This window comes from Lipophrys pholis (genome assembly GCF_963383615.2).
Source record: "Lipophrys pholis genome assembly, chromosome: 16".
In the NCBI taxonomy this organism is placed as follows: Eukaryota; Metazoa; Chordata; class Actinopteri; order Blenniiformes; family Blenniidae; genus Lipophrys; species Lipophrys pholis.
The window spans coordinates 11,604,096-11,621,360 of record NC_137634.1 but is presented as its reverse complement, the minus strand read 5'-3'; the positions used below and the strand labels follow the sequence as shown (position 1 = coordinate 11,621,360).

Sequence of the window (17,265 nt, the reverse complement as noted above, 5' to 3'; positions counted from 1 at the left end):
ATGCTGAGCACTGACGCGTCACCACATGTGGCTTCTGTGCGGAAAGCCTTTGCCGCATTCATGTGGTTTTCCGTCAGCACAAATGCACAGCACAAGATGTTCGATTGTTTTTCGGAAACACTGAGATGAGTTTACCTGACAACTTGACCTAGTACATTCTGCAGTGTGTGTGTGTGTGTGTGTGTGTGTGTGTGTGTGTGTGGAGACCCGTGACTGCTTTTTTTTGTGTGTGAGACTTCTGCAGGTTGTTTAGATGTAATGCTGCCTGCCCACAAAGACCTTGGTGTGCCGTTATCTCAATATATTGAGCAACTTTGATGATTCTGTGTATTATCTCGTGTGAAGAGATCACGTAGTGGTACACAGGAAGGACAGTGAATCACCTTGTGAAGCATTTTGCCACTTAGTTGCAAAATTGGCTTTGACTGAAAAAAACAATGTACAGAGTTGTCCCAGTGACGCAATCTCCTATTGTCCAGCGGTTGCCAGTGGTGAGCAGGCTTTGATGTAACATTAACATCTATACTAATGGTTGTCAAGGGCAGCGAAACCAGTCCAGGTGCTGGGAGACCCCTGACCTGCTCGTCTTAGATGCCTCTCAGACTCACCAACCTGCGGAAGCCTGATAACCACCCGCTCATCTGAAACAGTCCGGATGATGTGCACATCTTCTCACAGGACTCACAAAAGCAGTCTGCCTTTACAGTACATTCTATGTCATCAAAAGTCATCCTGAAATACTGGAAGTGATTAAAAATAAAAGACAAATATTAAGAAAATGCTTTATATGTATATATACATATACACACAGACACACATATGTAAAAACAGAAAATTAACTAAAGTGAAACACGACAGAAGTACATATCTCAGTGTTTACGAGCCAATATAATCACAGTAGCGCTCATTGTAAAATGGGAAAGTTTAAGCTGTTTAAGCTGTCAAGTGTTGGAGCCTAAATCAGAAGTTTGTGGTTTGTACTTGGCAGCTCCCACGTGTGAATGTGAAGTAGGGTGGATGTGGAAAGAAACACAAACAAGCCACTATGAATAAATAATACGAATGAATGAATAAAAAAAAAGGTGAAAATCGAAGGTTTCCTAGAGGGGACAGGCTGATGTGGAACTGTCTGGACACTGCAGATACATGATACTCACTAAAAGCCCCTTTCCTGTCCTCTGATTGGCTACTGTCCGGCTGTGATGTCATCAGGGCTGGCTTATAAAAAGGCTCACGAGCTCAGCTGCTTCAAAGGGGCAAGTGTGGTGGAGGGCTTAGAGTGTGTTCATACATGTGTGAGAAAGGAAAGAGTGTGTGTTACACACACATTTTCGCCGCATTGAATTCTAGGGAGGCTGCAGAAACACTCAATATAATGATTCTTTGTTTGGATTTTAAAACTCCTGAGGTATGAAATCACTGGACTGAGGCAAAGAAGAAAGACTGGAGGTAAGAAAACGAATTGCAATACTAAAGTTGGTTTGCACCCACACACACACACACACACACACACACACACACGCGCACACACGCGCACACACACGCACACTTACAAATTTAGAGTCAGATTAGAACAAGTGAAAGCTTTTTATCAGCAGCTATTCGTTAAATTAATCCACTGAAAAGTATAAAACGTTTCTATCATGTACAACTTCACATTAATATTTATTTTTTTGAAATATGCCTTTCAGATATTTTTCAGCGTTCACTCGGATTATTTTCGTTTTATTTTACAGCTGGTAAAGCAAAAATAAAAAAATAAAAAAAACAAATACTCTCATCAAGTACATATATTAACAGATTTAGACTTCTAACTGTCAATTGTACTTTTTGTAAATCAATCTGTCTGGTTTATTTTATGAGCGCAACAACATTTTCAGGTGTCACACTAATGGCGTGTTTGTCAACAGTTTGACTTTACTGACCTCAGTTTACTGAACTAAGCACTATTAAAGCTGTAGAAGCTGGGCGTTGTCTGTGCTTGTCCCTCCCACCAGTGATTACCAGCACTCACCCTAAATATTGGGATTTTTTTTTTTGTGTCTCGGTTAATCTTGTGTGTTTGATCGCGGCAGGTCGTGTTTTTTCTGTGAGTAACTCTTTGAACTGCTTCAGGCACGGAGACCATCAGGGGCTGTTTGTCGAGCTTGACTTTGTGTTAATAACCGATAACCAACAAGATTATTGATCTGATCGGTGGGGGTGGTGGACAGCAACAGCCCCCATGACAAGGGTCATCAGTGCGAAATCTGAGAGGCCTCGTGGAAGAAGCCTCTGATAGCCACTGTAAACTCTGAATGTTGAACAAGTAGAAGAAACCTTTTGGTGACATGGAGCAAAATCAATGTATGATGATCTACAAACGTTTCATAATTACACTTTATTCATCCCTTTGAGGGAAATTCCTTTTTTTCCAAACCTATTTCTCGGAAGTGGAGGTGTGGTCACATTAAGGCGCTCCAGGGAGCTGATGGGGGGATTAAAGAGTCTTGCTCAGGGAGCCACAGTGATGACACCTCAGCTGTGGGATTCAAACCTGCACACTCCTGATCCCAAGTATCAATTTATACCGAAATTGAATCTCCTAATATCGTTCCTGGAGATGAATTCTCTTCTCAATGTGTCACCTTTACACTATATTCTATATTTAAGGTGGGAAATTTTCCAAACGATGACATGTTTTCAGTGAACCGCTGACAGAATGATAGACAGCTCACTGACGCTCAGACTTATTGTGTGCCGGTCCGCAGCACTGTAATGTGATGGCACTGTGAGCTTTTCTTGTACTCGGAACTGCAATTTATTCCAAATTTCTATGAAAAAAAAAAAGAAAAAAATCCTGTTTAGTCTGGCGTTTTAAAATGCTTCTCAAAATTCGATAATTTGCGCACTGACCGCAGAAAAGCTAAATAAACACTTGAATAAAAGCACCTCTCTGCAGCTGGCTATAATATATGTTGTGACAGTGATGGAGGAAAGCCAAGTCTAAGAGCAAACGCATGCAGGTGATGCAGTTAACCAAACAAGCATTTGATGCGTGTCAAAAAAAAAAACGCGAGCCAGCATAATAATTATTTTTTACCTTTTTCATGTAAAAGCTTTGCCAAAATAAATACACTGCCACCTGTGAAGCCAACAGGTAGAGGAAGGCCGGACCAGAACTTACTGCAGAATGTCTGTTTTGCCTCTAACCTTTGCTTATTTAACAGTGTGTACCGCCTCGCAAGTGTCAACACGGACAGTTAGAATGACAAACAAGGATCAGCATGTGTCTGCTGTCAGTTCGGTCGCTGCAGCAGAGGAGCCTTTGTGCTCAGCCTACCCTGCGTGGATAAAGTGCATGTCCGTTTTGTTGCGTGAAACTGAGCAATAAATACATTCCAAATCAAAAAGTCACACAAAACTAGATGATTGATCTTGTCCTGACAGCAATATGCCGTATGTCCAATGTGTCCGCAGCCATGAGGCAGTGTAATTAACTTGTGTGTCCTTGTTCTGTCAATGCTGCTCCGCTCCTCTGCTGTAATCAACACTGCATATTTTCATGTAGCATTTCTGCAGCACTTTCAGCAAGTGTAAACCTCTTACACTCTTACTAATGAGGTCACAGACTGAAGGAGTGTTTAATTCTTATTTACCGGGATTGGTGGTTCAGACAAAGAGATTTCATTTCTAAAAATGGGTTAGAGACAGAGAACATGAAGACACATGCAATGGGATGTCAACACATCTGGACATTGAAATGGCGATGGAGGACATAAATGTGAGACATCACTGCAGAAGGAAATCCCAGAGGTATACCTTACCCGATAACGCGATGGAGGACTGAGCTTCCTATGTGAAATTGCACATATGTTCACAGCAGGCAGGCAACTTCTCACCCACTACTTAACCTACAGAGGTGGGAAAACACACACATTCCTTCACTCCTGTACAAGTACAGATACTCGTGTGAAAAGAAAACTATTTTAAGCAGAAATGATGATTCACTCTGGAATTTTTCATGTCGTTACTTATCTATTACATGAAATGCTCAGTTGGATAGTCAAAGGGATTTTGTCTGTGTGTTGATGTTTCGTTCATTTAGAAAAGAATCAGTCTTCATTTTGTGAAGTGTGAAGTCATGCAGGAAAATAAATAAATATTTATGCTGATAATTGCAAGTAATTATAAAATAAATGCACAGCCACTTGAGGACTGTGCTCAATACCAGTGAGACGTAAAATGTTAAATTCACCGTCTATAATCCTGCAAAAACCACATCTTAATGCAATGTCGCTCCAGTTTAGATGACTTTCTTTTCGTTTGCAAAAAAATAATCCCTGGAAATACAATCAGTGCGTTTCCATGTGCAGCAATCTATATCAGCAACACATTAGGGTCATGCTCATCTATCATCACATGCGTATATAGGCACAAACACCGGAGCCCTCTTTGTATTTGCAGGAACAGTGTTTTCTTTTATGTAGTTTGTTGTAATCAAGAGTCCCTGCTCAGTATATTGTCAGTATTTGGTTGTGAGCAAGCATATGGAAATGGCAATCACGAAATGCCGTTCCGACCAAAAAGCCAGAAGTTGACATATATTGTTTATATCAAACATTCTTTTCATTGATAACGTGACGCGATGCTCCACCAGAATCCTGAAGACATCCTCATCATCATCAAGGGAGTAAAGCAAGACGCAAAGCTTGAGCAGGACCGTGCTCCATCAGACTATGTGTAAACGTGGTACAGCCTGTCCTGAAAACTACAAATCCCATAAGCAGCACATCGCTGGATGGATAAACAAAACAAACAAAGACGCAAACAAAAGCTGCAATACAAGCCGCCCATTCTACAGACAGAGCAGCTCTCAACTGTATAAACATTGCTCAAGCTGTTTCTTTATTACGTTTTCTCATTTAACAGTAAATTCCTAATAAATGTATACTAGATTAAATGATTATACAGGCTTTGTGAGTCAGTTGAGACATTCTCTGTACACCAGACCTTTACAGGGAAGGACTGACTGTTTTAAATGATAATTTCCACTCTTTATGGTTGAATATCCAGTTCAAAGCCGGAGCCAGTTTAAAGGCTCTGATGGTATGGGGGTTGGCAGCGCGCACACTTGGAAAGACCTCATCAATGCTTAAAAGTATAAAAAAGGCTTTAGAACAGCAAACACTCCTCTCCAGGAGACCTGTCTTTCTGGGAAGTCCATACATATTTCAGCAGGACAATGCTAAACCATACACTGAATCCATCACAACAGCAGAGCTTCACAGGGTGCGACACTGGGTGTTGAACCGGTGTGCAATCCCGACATTTAACAAAAACAAAACCGATCGTAAAACACTGAGCGAAGAGCCAGGACTGTTTAACGGCTAGAATCCTAACACAAGAACGAGACCTCGTCATTTTTGTCTCTATGCTTTTTTTTTTCATTATGTTATCCATCTAAATGTAGGGAAAAGAACCAACAAATATCTTACTTTAAGACAAACATCATGTTGTTTATGTTATACTGTGAATATAAAAATCGATTGCTGTTTGTTTCCATTCACACTTAACTCATGGATAATCGTTTTGGTACTGGGTTTGTAAGTTGCACGCCTTTTTTAAATGATTGTTTCTGGATGTTTTTGCTCTCAAAATAAACAATGTTTAACAACTTGGGTTCCCTCTCTTTTCCAGCATTAGGACTCTACCTGTGGGACAGAGGAAGTGTCCTCACGTAACCCTATTCCAGTGTTCCCTGAACTCATGCTATTGTTATTATATCTGTCTTTCCCAATCATAACCAGACCTCTGTGGTTGTGTTTGCTTTGCCTGTAGATCATGGAAGGTGTGAGTGCTGTGCCAGGACAGACCAACGAGTCTCAGCACAGCAACTTCAACCTGGTTCGATCTTCAGACTACAGTGATGCGGAATTGGTGTTGCTTGGGGTTGCGATGGCCATTCTGGTTCTGGCCATAGTTTTTGGTGAGTTATAAAAAAAAACGGTTCGCTCAGTCGATGGTGGGATGATAAAAATTGAAACGCACCGTTAAGAGACGACTGAGATATGAATTCTCGTGTGCAGGTAACGTGATGGTGATCACAGCCATTCTGAGGTTCCAGCGGCTCCAGACAGTCACCAACCTCTTCATCGCCTCGCTGGCTGTCGCCGACCTCATCATGGGAGTGGTGGTGGTGCCCTTCGGCTCCTCTTACATCCTGCTGGGAGTCTGGCGGTTTGGAAACTTCATGTGTGACTTCTGGACAGCCACTGACGTGCTGTGTGTGACGGCCAGCATAGAAACGCTGTGTGTGATTGCTTTGGACCGCTACCTCGCCATTACGTCCCCGCTCCGCTACCCGACACTGCTGACCAGGTATGACACCAGATTTACTTTGAAGCGGTATAAATATTTTAGTTAAGCGTTGGAAAAGAATAAACTTTAATTGACTCCGGCATGTCGAGCTGCGGCCCAATGACTAAACCAGTGTCAAAGGCAATTTGCTGTGACGCCGCTTATCGGTGCGTCGCCAGACATTCATTATCCTAGTAAAGGTGAACCCTTTAAGTGGTGCGATGGTAATGATTAACTCTGTTTAGCTTAGCATGAATATATTCCTTCACATGCAGACCCGTGTCATAAAAGCGTTCCCTCTGAATTTGTTTATTTTCCTTTTAAGCTCACTCAGACAAGGTGACCCCTGTGTTTGACCCCTGCAGCATCTGCTATAAAAACACTAAAAGCCCTGTATATCAAAGGTTGATTGCTTCATACTCACTGAGGAGGCTGCCGAGTAGCACCATGTTGTGAATAACCTTTTAAAAGGTACAGAATTGCAAAAATTCCACTATGTTAGTAACATATTAGAACTATGATAATTCTAACTATGATCTGCTTGAACTACAAACACATAACATATTACATAATAAATTATGCATTTTGATCACGTTCATAACACAGACTTTGCAGCACAATTGGATTGTGCTGGAGGCAGTGATATCAGTGTCGCAAGATATATTCACTCTCATTAAAAGTTTCGATCAGCTGACTGGGAAAAATGCCGCTCATCTTTTTACGACACCCCGGTGTCGTTTTAAAGAGACTCATCTCACCTCAAGATTCTTCCAGTGGTCTCGTCTCCTCAGAGGTCACCATTGTTCAACATGACCTCACATTTGTGGGGTCGTTACTGAATGGATTTAGGGCTGTTTTTGCAGCTGGAAACGACACCCTCTGGAATCTTGTCAGGACCTCGTTCTTGGCTGTTGAGGAAACGGCTCTGCTTGTTCACATCAAAGTCAGTTTACGAGTCTTCAGAGCAACTGACAAAGTTGTGTATGATGCGTTTTGTGGCTGGCTGTTGGGGGCGACGACTTGTTTAGGTATCAAAATGGATCTAGAATTATAGATTCTCACCTTCAAATTTAGGATTGAACTGAGTTATACAGTTGATGTCGGGTTCAGCCTTCGACTTAAAAGGATAAGGTGATAAGAAATAAAACAAAATAAAAAAAGGCAATATCTGTGGGTGGGCTGAAATGATTTATGAGCACAAATATAAAAATGTTATGTGAGTCTGATGCAAACGCTGAGGAGCACTAAAATTTAATTTATGTGGCACTCAAAGCAAAAGAGCAGCAAACTGCACTGTCTGTGGCTTTTTAGAGCATCAAAGTTAATATCAACGCCACCCAGTATTTCTGACTTATCCCTCAGCAGGACTAATCGCCCGTGTGCTCTCTCTTGTCTGCTTGCTTCCGAACAGGGGCCGAGGCTTCGCTGTGGTGCTCACGGTTTGGGCTGTGGCCTCCCTCATCTCATTCCTGCCCATCTATCTGAAGGTGTGGGTGTCTGAGGATGACAAAGCTCACCAGTGCCTGGCGGCTGAGGACTGCTGCGAATTCAACACCAACGTGGCGTACGCCGTGTCGTCCTCGATTGTTTCCTTCTACCTGCCGCTGGTGGTGATGATTTTCCTCTACGCCCGCGTATTCCAGGAGGCTCAGAAACAGCTGGAGAAAATCAGAGGGAGGGAAAGGCACTTGTATAACTTACATTACACCGCACAGATGACTTATCCTGATGATAGCCCTGCAATGAATAATCTCAGGGCGGGAGCAGAGGCGGGAGAACAAGGGGAAGACCGACTGAGCATGCAGAAAACAGAAGGCGATGAGGAAAACGGGAAGGAGAGCAGAGTGAGGACAGGAAGAGGTGAGGGAAAACACTCTGCCGCAAAGCGTCTTAAGTTCTGCCTGAAAGAGCAGAAGGCAGTCAGAACTCTGGGGATCATCATGGGGACTTTCACCCTCTGCTGGCTCCCTTTCTTCATCCTCAACATCCTCATAACCTTCCTGGATCTGGGCGACATTACGGTACCCTTCAGGCTCCTCAACTGGCTCGGATACTCAAACTCCGCATTTAACCCGCTCATCTACTGCCGCAGCCCAGACTTCAGACACGCCTTCCAGGAAATACTGTGCTGCAGGAGCAATGGAGGCGGCTGCGGAGGAAGAAGAGGCTGGGGATGGTGCAGAGAGAAAGATCGATGCGTTAAAAACCGCCGTAGGCCAAATGGGGACTCCGACCTGAACGGTGTTGGAAGCCAGCCGACGCCACGGTGGAAAGGCAGCGTGGAGAGCTCGATTCAGGACAGCTCAATGACTCTGGCTCCGCCTCCGTCTGGCTCCGAGCAGGTTTTAAACGTGGCTCCGGGTTCCCTCACTAACTGGCAGGCTAGCAGTTCCGCTACCTGGGACAGTAAGGGAAACCTCGCCTCGATAGCATGACCAAGTAGGATAATAGGTTTTATTTTGTGTGTGTATGTCTGTGCAGTAAACACTGATCTCTTGAATGTAAAACGGCGTTTGCATTTGGTTCAGGTAGAGAGATATTCTGTTCGACTTTACTTGTGCTCACTGGCTCGCTTTGCTGCCGGAGCTTTTCTTCTGTCAACAGAGTAAATCACAAAGGCAGCTACACAAGTAAACACAGTTTTACAAGAGGCTTAATTCACAACTTAAAGAAATATTTGACAGTTATACATGTTTCCCAGATCCAAACTGCCTCTTGAAAAAGCATTAGGTTCACTAAATTTGAACTTTTGAGGCTCTGTAATAGGAACGTAATAATACTAATGATACACGTTAAATCTTTTATTGAGAATCCTGAGGGATATTAGTGAAGGTAAATGGTTTATATCAAGTTAACAGGATTCAGTAAAAGCTGTGTACAAGGGAAAGACACTGTTTGGATGCTTCTGTCTTTTTATAAATTCAAAGATAGAGAACAATTACAATAGGGAGTTTTAATTTCCTTTTAAATTTGCAACAACCCCTTCTTTGAAAGCATCTTGAGTATACAAAACAATATGAATAAAAGTACGAAGATTTAGATTTTAATGGTATAATATATCTTATAAGACATAATACTAAGATGTATGACATAATTCATAGCTTTATTTATGAGAAAATTCATCCTATGAAATGAGAAAATCTATATTCTAGTCTTTAAATGTCTATTGACTCCTCACAGCAAGAAAATCTCCCGTTCAAATTCCGGTTGGGCTTGGGGAGGGGGAGAAGGTCTTTCTGTGTGGAGTTTGAATCTTCTCCCCATACAGGTTCTCCGAGTATTCCAGCTTACTCCCACGGTCCAAAAACATGCATATACTGGTAATATGGTGGCTTTAAATTTGCCTGTAGGTATGACTGTGAGTGTTGTCCCAGTGTGTTTGCCATGTGATGGACCAATAACCAGTCCAGGACAGACGAACTCTGTCTTCACTCACAGGCAGCGTCGTCCGCTGGGATCAGTTCGACTTCAGAACACTTGTAAATTCTCTATTTCTGAAAGCATTATCTCATTTACTAAAGATAATCAAATATGAAAAGAGCAGTTGCCCCCAAATTTTGAAAAATGGGTCAAGTTGACAAGTAGGCTGCTTTTTCATATTTATGTGCACGAAGAGGGAAATCTTGATGATTGCAGTTCAAGCATCATCACGTTGAAGGGTTTTATGTAACTTGAGCATCCCGTCAAACCACTGAGAAGAGCAAAGGGATAATGCACACACAGATTCATTTTTCATTTAAAACATTAAAAGATACTCTAACTTTGAGAGAGTGTTTTTTCAGTCTAATCTCTCAATATTAATTTAGAGGGGGAATTGTGTTTCCCTGGCTTTAGAGCTGATTTTCAATGGATATGTATCCTTTTAAGATCTCGGATCAAGGCCACCCATGGTCTCATTAAAACATTAATGAGGCTGTGTAAGTCAAAACATGGTCTTTTACACAAACTCACAAGACAGGGAGCCATTTAGCACCTGATCTGCATTGCTAATACCTTTTTCCATGAACCGCCACACAAACATCCGCAACCTCCAGAAAGCAGAAATAAGTCCGTTGTTTTTGCCCTGAGGCTCAAAGTCTTTTTATTAGCGCATAAAAAAAAAAAAAAAAACAATCATTCCAATTCCATATAATCCTCGCAACCACTCCAGAGCCATTAAACTGCCGTGGAGTTGTGTATGAAATGAACACCTCAGAGCCAAAGTCGATTATCATATGTGTTGCTTCTCTCATCATCGTGCGTCTGCGAAATAGTTTCTCTCCACTTTCTGCTTTCCTTCCACCCTGTTAGAGAAAATTCAGTTATCTGAGCTTAGTGGGGATCATTTTCATGTGGTGCCACTGAATCGCATAATGTCTCATTTTCAAAAAGATTGGCTCAAGGGAAGACTTCATAAGATTTCAAGTGCTAAACAAGGTGGACATACAGTCCCTTTTTTTTTTTTTTTTAAAGATCCGCTCAATGTGTGCATTTATAAAGTTCCTTTTGAAACGTTACACCTCAAAAAGTGTTTATGGGTCAATGACTGTAAATATAATGTACCTGTGTCTGTTTTAGTACGAGTTTGTTTAATGTGCAGGGGATTCATCGTGACTGTGCAATTTCAATCTTGAGACGTGCCACTGAATATTTCTAATTTACTGTTATTTGTATGATTCTTGGATTACTGTAGTTTAACGGTGTGTTTTATTGGCCAATGATCACCACATTGGGTGTAAAAGGTATTTCCTAATCAGTCCCTCCAACTTCTTGTCTATGAGTGCCAAGTTTTTAAAATTAAGAAAAATCCAGTGCTTTGAAAAACAACTAAACACTGGATCTCCATTATTAGTATTATTCTCGAGGGACTGATTAACTGAGATCAACTCTTCTTGACAACCTGTACATTAAACATATATAATTCTAAAAAAAAATAAATAAATAAATAAATTGTTATATATTTAAACAATAAATTAAGCTGCGATCGCACACAAGTCTATGTTTAAAAAGAAAGGAAGAAGAAAATAGTGTGAGTAAGAAAGATATTTTTAGCTTTATGTTACGTGTGTGGCCATCTTGGTTTCTTAGCTGACAGAAACAAACCTGAAGCTCGCTTTGCGGCAACTAAAATTAGTTTACGGGATTGTAACGTTCAACCAGAGGAAAGTGTTTGATTTTTCTCGCTTCAGTGTCATCTCATTGCTGTAAATATTTATTCCTGTGCTGCTCCAGATGTTTGTGAGTAAATGAATGAAGTTTTAAAATAAGTTGTACTGTTTAAATCTGTTGTTTGTACGTGCGTGTGTGCACCAGTGTTAGAATTAGATTAGATAGTGTTTACCTTTTGTCTAACAAATAGCTGAGGGATTAGTTGGCCCGAAACAGCATTGTAATTCATTTGTTCAGAGAAAATTAACAACATTTGCATTGTTTACCAGTGTTTTTGAAAGTTTTGTGAGTAAATTGTTCTCCAGTTTTAAATTCACCATTGAATCCAAGCATTTTGTGATCACCTACAAACATCCTTGATAAAAAAAAAAAGAAAAGAAGAAGTGTAGTTGTTTTTGGGGCGATTGCCAAATCACTCATTCCTTTCATAGTGCCACTGCTGCAAAGTTTTTATCTTGGCACTGACATTGGTTGAACATCCATTATAGAAACACTGATTTGTAAAGTAGCCAACCAAGGTGAATTAAAATAAAAGGTTGGCTGGACTTGCTGTTGTCTAAACAGCTCTGAAAAGAAAGTCAGCGCACGCCATGGACACAGTTTCCGTATCCTCGGTAGAAATCTGGAGAAACTTTACCTGAATTGACCTCGTTGGCAACAACTGGAATGCCACTGGGAAATGTGATTCTGACGACACTGCACCTTTAACCTTTCAAGTGAAGCCCGTGGGACAGAGGCTTTTTGTGCTTATTCAGTCATCCAGGTTATTCACAAAGACTCCGCTTGCACGTTTCAAGTTAGAGTGTGCGTGTGGTGTGTGAGTCCTGACACACAGTGACAGGTGCAGGCAGTCACAGCGGCTACAGTATCAGCTGCTGCAGAGGAAATACAATCAGCTATACCGCTTCAATACACACTCATGCGCAACACACAAGCACAGTTTCACTTGGACGGGGAAACGCACAGCATGCGTGTGCGCGCGTGTCTCAAGTGTGACCTGTTTCCATGGAACATGTTTCCAATTTAGGTATGTTAAGGTTAAAGTGCTTTGCATGCATGCCCCGACACTGATCGTCCTGGATGTGAGCTGCATCCAGGGTTGTCACTGTGTTTGTGCTTCTTTCTGTTAATATTAAACTGCGGCGTAAGATTGTGCTCTGAATGTGTGACAGTCTTGGGAAGCATATTTCTTGCTTTACTTTTGACTCGTGTTCGGATTGATTTATATGCAGTTTGCAGGTCAGCAAGGTGCAGACATCGAGTGAGAAATTGCTTTCACAAATAAATATCTGAAATACTTGTAGACTGAGTTGCGAAGCACAAAAACGAATTTATTTTTTTATACATGACTACACCTTTATGAGACTAATGTGGTGAACTGGCTACTTTCTTCTTTTCAGCACTCCATAACTTGATCTCAACTTTGAATATAACTGCATTCTGTTCTACATAATCAACTAAGAGGAAGCACAATTTAGATGTTTTACATCCTGTCCCCTCCCTTTTCCACATGTGAGTTTCTGCTCTCACTTCCCTGTCAAACGTTTGTCTGGGCGTGACATTGTTTCATCCTGTTATGAGGTGTTAACTGGCATTAGGGATCTGACAATGGGCAATCACACATATCCTGTGATCACTCACCCGCTAACATACAAACATTTGCAGGCATGGATACAGAAACACACCTGCATGCATGCGAGTGCACGCCTCTGTTGATGGACATACAGTATGCAGCCTAATCTGTGTAGAGCGCAACCCCCGAGCTGTACCTCGGGCTTTTGTACACATTAGACAGTTTAAGGTATGCCCTGAAGGTAAATACTCATGCGTAAACACAGTCTGTATTCTGAAAATAAAGGATAAACCTATGAGAAGTGCATACAAATACGTATGTATGCATACACAACATCCCATCTTGCTTATTAATGACAATTTGCTGAATATGCAGACTTGACAGAGAGAGAGAGAGAGAGAGAGAGAGAGAGAGAGAGAGAGAGAGAGAGAGAGATGTGCCAAGCGTATCTTATGATCACAGAGAGTTTATAGATGATGAGCTGCTTGCACTCATGCCAACCCAACACCTAATGCCAAAAAGCATGGAAGACTGCAAACAGTCGGCCAGGCTGTGTCTGTCTGTCTGTTGGTGTCACATATGTACAAACTTTTGCTATTAATGACGTGAATCCGTTGTTATATCCAAGCGGTTGGTCCTTCATGTGGAGCTTTGCAAGACCTGAACAGTGTGAACTTTCCCCTGAAATGTCAACAACCTGCACACTCTCTGCGATTGCAGAGGCCCTGGATGTGCGTCTGTGCAGGGTCTGGTTTCTTAAAATATAAAATATGTACCCATGTGCTCATGGAGCAGCAGTAGAGTTTCATTGCGCCTAAAAAAAAAAATCAATGCACAAACATCATGAATTGACTTTACCTGGTTCAATAAAAATAAATATCTCCCTGGAGAAGTGATCCATCAGCCCTTTACAGAGCAAGGTCAGGGCTTTGCATCCCTCCATTTCAAGGAATGTATGCATGCATGCATTTCTTTAAAAGGAGACATGTAAAGTCGTGACCTCACTCTGTGAAGCGGCTGATAGATCGCCGTGTGTGTATGTACGGCTCATGTGATTGCTCCTGCTTGCCGAGCTGATGTTAGCGCAGAGACATCGCATAATGTCGGTCTGTCCTTGTGTGTTCGGGCGGAGGCATCTCATAGCCACTTGAAACAAGTGCCCTCTTTGAACCAAGGCAACAAAGTGACAGAGAAGAAGAGGAGTGAGGATGTGACAGAGTATCACCGGGAGCCACCGGATCAGCCATATGGTTAAAAAAATTAATAAAAAAGACCTAATGAAACAAAAAACAATTATCTGGATTTGTAGCGTCTGATATTATAAACAGTTTACATAATATATTTTGCATGTTAAAAATAGCTCACTCCACTTGAAAAGGGCAACAGGGTTTTTCCACGGAATGAAACCTGCACAGCTCGTCTGATCTGTCTACCATTTGAGTGGCCAGTATAATGTTAAGTAACCAATAAACTTGTATGGACAACTGACACCAGCTGCAGTCCAGGTGCTAATACGGGGTATGACCAGTGTAACTCTGCCGGCCCGGAGAGCGGCAGGCTAAACAGCAGTAATGTAACTGAGAGTGGAAATGAAGAAAGTCCCTTCCACCCATCCATCTCTGGTGGCTGTTCTTACAAGACCATATCACTGCACAAAACGTCAACCAATACAGTAAATTGGAGTGTTGGGTAAATCATGCGGACACTTTCAGTGCAATGGTGGCCACAGACTTGATATCTTCATGTAGTCATTAAATCTTTCCACCAAAACTTCACCGCGCACCTCTGGCTTGAGGTGACATCAAGCTTTTTAAGAACCCTGTGACTCAGAGAGACGAACAACGACATAATCCCTCACTTGTTGCTGTAGGCAGATTCATGACTACTACATCCTAAAATAAAAAAAAATAAGAAATTAATGCTGTCAAACAGTGTCGGAAAAACATCATTTTCAGTAAGTCATTACGTTGTATATTATATATTCTCACGGGGGGAAAAATCCTCAAAGAAAACTTTCCTTTCATATGATACACCACTACTAATTTTCAACTCATTATCCTGAAATGTTAGTTAAAAGAACAAACTGTCCAACAGCTAAAGTGCATGTTGACATTGCACACATTGGTTTTGATGACTTCACATCCTTTCTTTTTGCAGTGACACACAATGAACCTGTTGTTAACAACCAAAAATCTGATGACTGGGATTAATCAGATATCCCATCAAAATAAGAGGATACCCCTCCTAACTTGTGGGAGGCATTCGGTCCTTGAGGGTATTTTGGGATTTTGAACGTCATAAAGTCCTCTGCTCCGTCAGCTTCCTATAGCCTGTGTATAGATTTACATGGCGGACACCCACGTCCTCAGATAAGCGGGCAACTCCTGCCAGCGAGGAAAGCTCACTGAGGAGAAAATCAAACAACTTATAACACCAGAGTTGTAATTCTTTACGTTTTAGATTCGTTTTTCAGTGGTTTGTGCCACTGTAAATCTATTAATGTCTATTGAACAAAGAGCAGGCTGTACAACTCAAAAGCACGCGTGTGTGTGTGTGTGTGTGTGTGTGTGTGTGTGTGTGTGTGTGTGTGTGTGTGTGTGTGTGTGTGTGTGTGTGTGTGTGTGTGTGTGTGTGTGTGTGTGTGTGTGTGTGTGTGTGTGTGTGTGTGTGTGTGTGTGTGTGTATGTATGGGATTTCCTGAGAGTGTTTGTAGCCTCGATCAGGCTTTGCTTTGCACCGACTGAACACAAATGGTGCCAACACCGCAACATATGGTGTCACACCAGCTGATTAGCCAACCTTGGCGCACTTGGCCGAACGCGTGTCTGTGTCAGCGCGCGTATGTGTTTCCGTATTCATGTGTGCATGCAGTCGTTCCCTGCATGTGTTTTTTCTGCTCCCAGCGACTCAACGCGAGAGTCCATGGTACAGTTCCAGGGAAACAGGGGAAGTTAAATATTCCTGATTGTCCCGCTGTCCGTCTCCCTGCCATATGGCAAGCACTGTGTACCCAGAGTGTGTCATCCGCTCATTTCTAATGAAATAATAACCCGTCACACCGTTGAAACCACTTCTGAAGGAAGACTCATTTTGCCCTTAAAATGAGCGCTATGAAATTATAAGTACCATCATTTGATTTTCCGTTTTTCAACAGCCAACAGAATGTACCCAAGCTGTTACCTTGACAATACAATGCACTTGTTCTACGGCGAAATGTCACCGTTGCGTTAAACTCAAAATCCGCCTTTCACCTCTCGAGCAAATCCAATCACCGCGCGTTAATGGATTATATCACATTACATCGAGTCCGATTAGGTCTAATTAGATTATCTCTCAGACACCTTCTTAGGCTGTCCGACGGAAGGCCGTGTCTACGAAGAAAAGAGCAGCCACTTTAATCCATGCCAGCCAGTTGAGGCTGTCATTGCTCCTCTTGCTTTATCGTGGGTTTAATCATTCAATCATGCCAGGACACATTAGCGGAGAACTCTGATATGAAAACCTAATTTGACTTGTGCTGCAACCGAATGATCCAAACGAGACATGGAGGTGTCCCTGGTCCACTTTGTGATCCCATTTCTGTGATTCCTGGAGGTAATCCAGCTATGTCACACTCTCCAGCGTGTAAACACACACGGAAATGGAAATAATACAGAGGCATGATTGCATGACATGCGGGTACACGGAAGCTGTGTCATAGTGGTTCATGCGTCATAGCCACTCGACTGAGAGAACAAGACATTTTTACAGGGTTTCTGCGAAACTACCAGTTGGCAAGGCACCTTTTTAATCCTCCCCTTGTCAAACAGAAGACTCCTCTGGTTTATTTCATGATGTTGAAAATTGCCCTTTTAGCTCTGCCAAAGTCTCCTGGGTTTTTCCACAGCCAAGGAGACGTGCTGGTTGCGGCAGACGCGTGTGGATTCAGAGAAATAAACAAGCCTTGCTGGAAGAATTCGATGTTCTCAGGTAGGAAATATACAAAACGTCAAATGTATTTGGCAAAAAAGAAATCATCTGCATTCACGTTGGCTTCCAAACGGTTTTCTGCATTCTGCTGTTTTTATAAATACACTGAATGCTACTGCATCTCCAAACTTGAGCAAGGTATTACAAATGACTGGTGGAATCACTTAAAGGTCATCAATGTATTCAGCATTATTATCATTAGAGTTATGTTCACTTCAATACTATTTTAAATAACA

The 17,265-nt window shown here is 41.9% G+C and overlaps 1 protein-coding gene across 1 annotated transcript; it reads left to right on the top strand.

Annotated features, from left to right (window-relative positions):
- The first annotated feature begins 1,250 nt into the window (after window positions 1-1,250).
- On the top strand, window positions 1,251-10,432 carry adrb2b (adrenoceptor beta 2, surface b). The gene is made up of 4 exons (XM_080483730.1): window positions 1,251-1,449; window positions 5,821-5,968; window positions 6,069-6,360; window positions 7,751-10,432. Exons 2-4 carry the CDS (start codon window positions 5,824-5,826, stop codon window positions 8,772-8,774), a joined length of 1,461 nt encoding a protein of 486 aa, XP_080339856.1. The 5' UTR covers window positions 1,251-1,449; window positions 5,821-5,823; the 3' UTR covers window positions 8,775-10,432.
- Window positions 10,433-17,265: the final 6,833 nt, after the last annotated feature.

Bases quoted from the DNA above. Each gene is read 5' to 3' on its own strand.
- adrb2b (XM_080483730.1), top strand. From the start codon at position 5,824: ATGGAAGGTGTGAGTGCTGTGCCAGGACAGACCAACGAGTCTCAGCAC. The intron at 5,969-6,068 runs GTGAGTTATAAA...TCTCGTGTGCAG, and splicing joins GGTTCTGGCCATAGTTTTTG to GTAACGTGATGGTGATCACA. The intron at 6,361-7,750 runs GTATGACACCAG...GCTTCCGAACAG, and splicing joins TACCCGACACTGCTGACCAG to GGGCCGAGGCTTCGCTGTGG.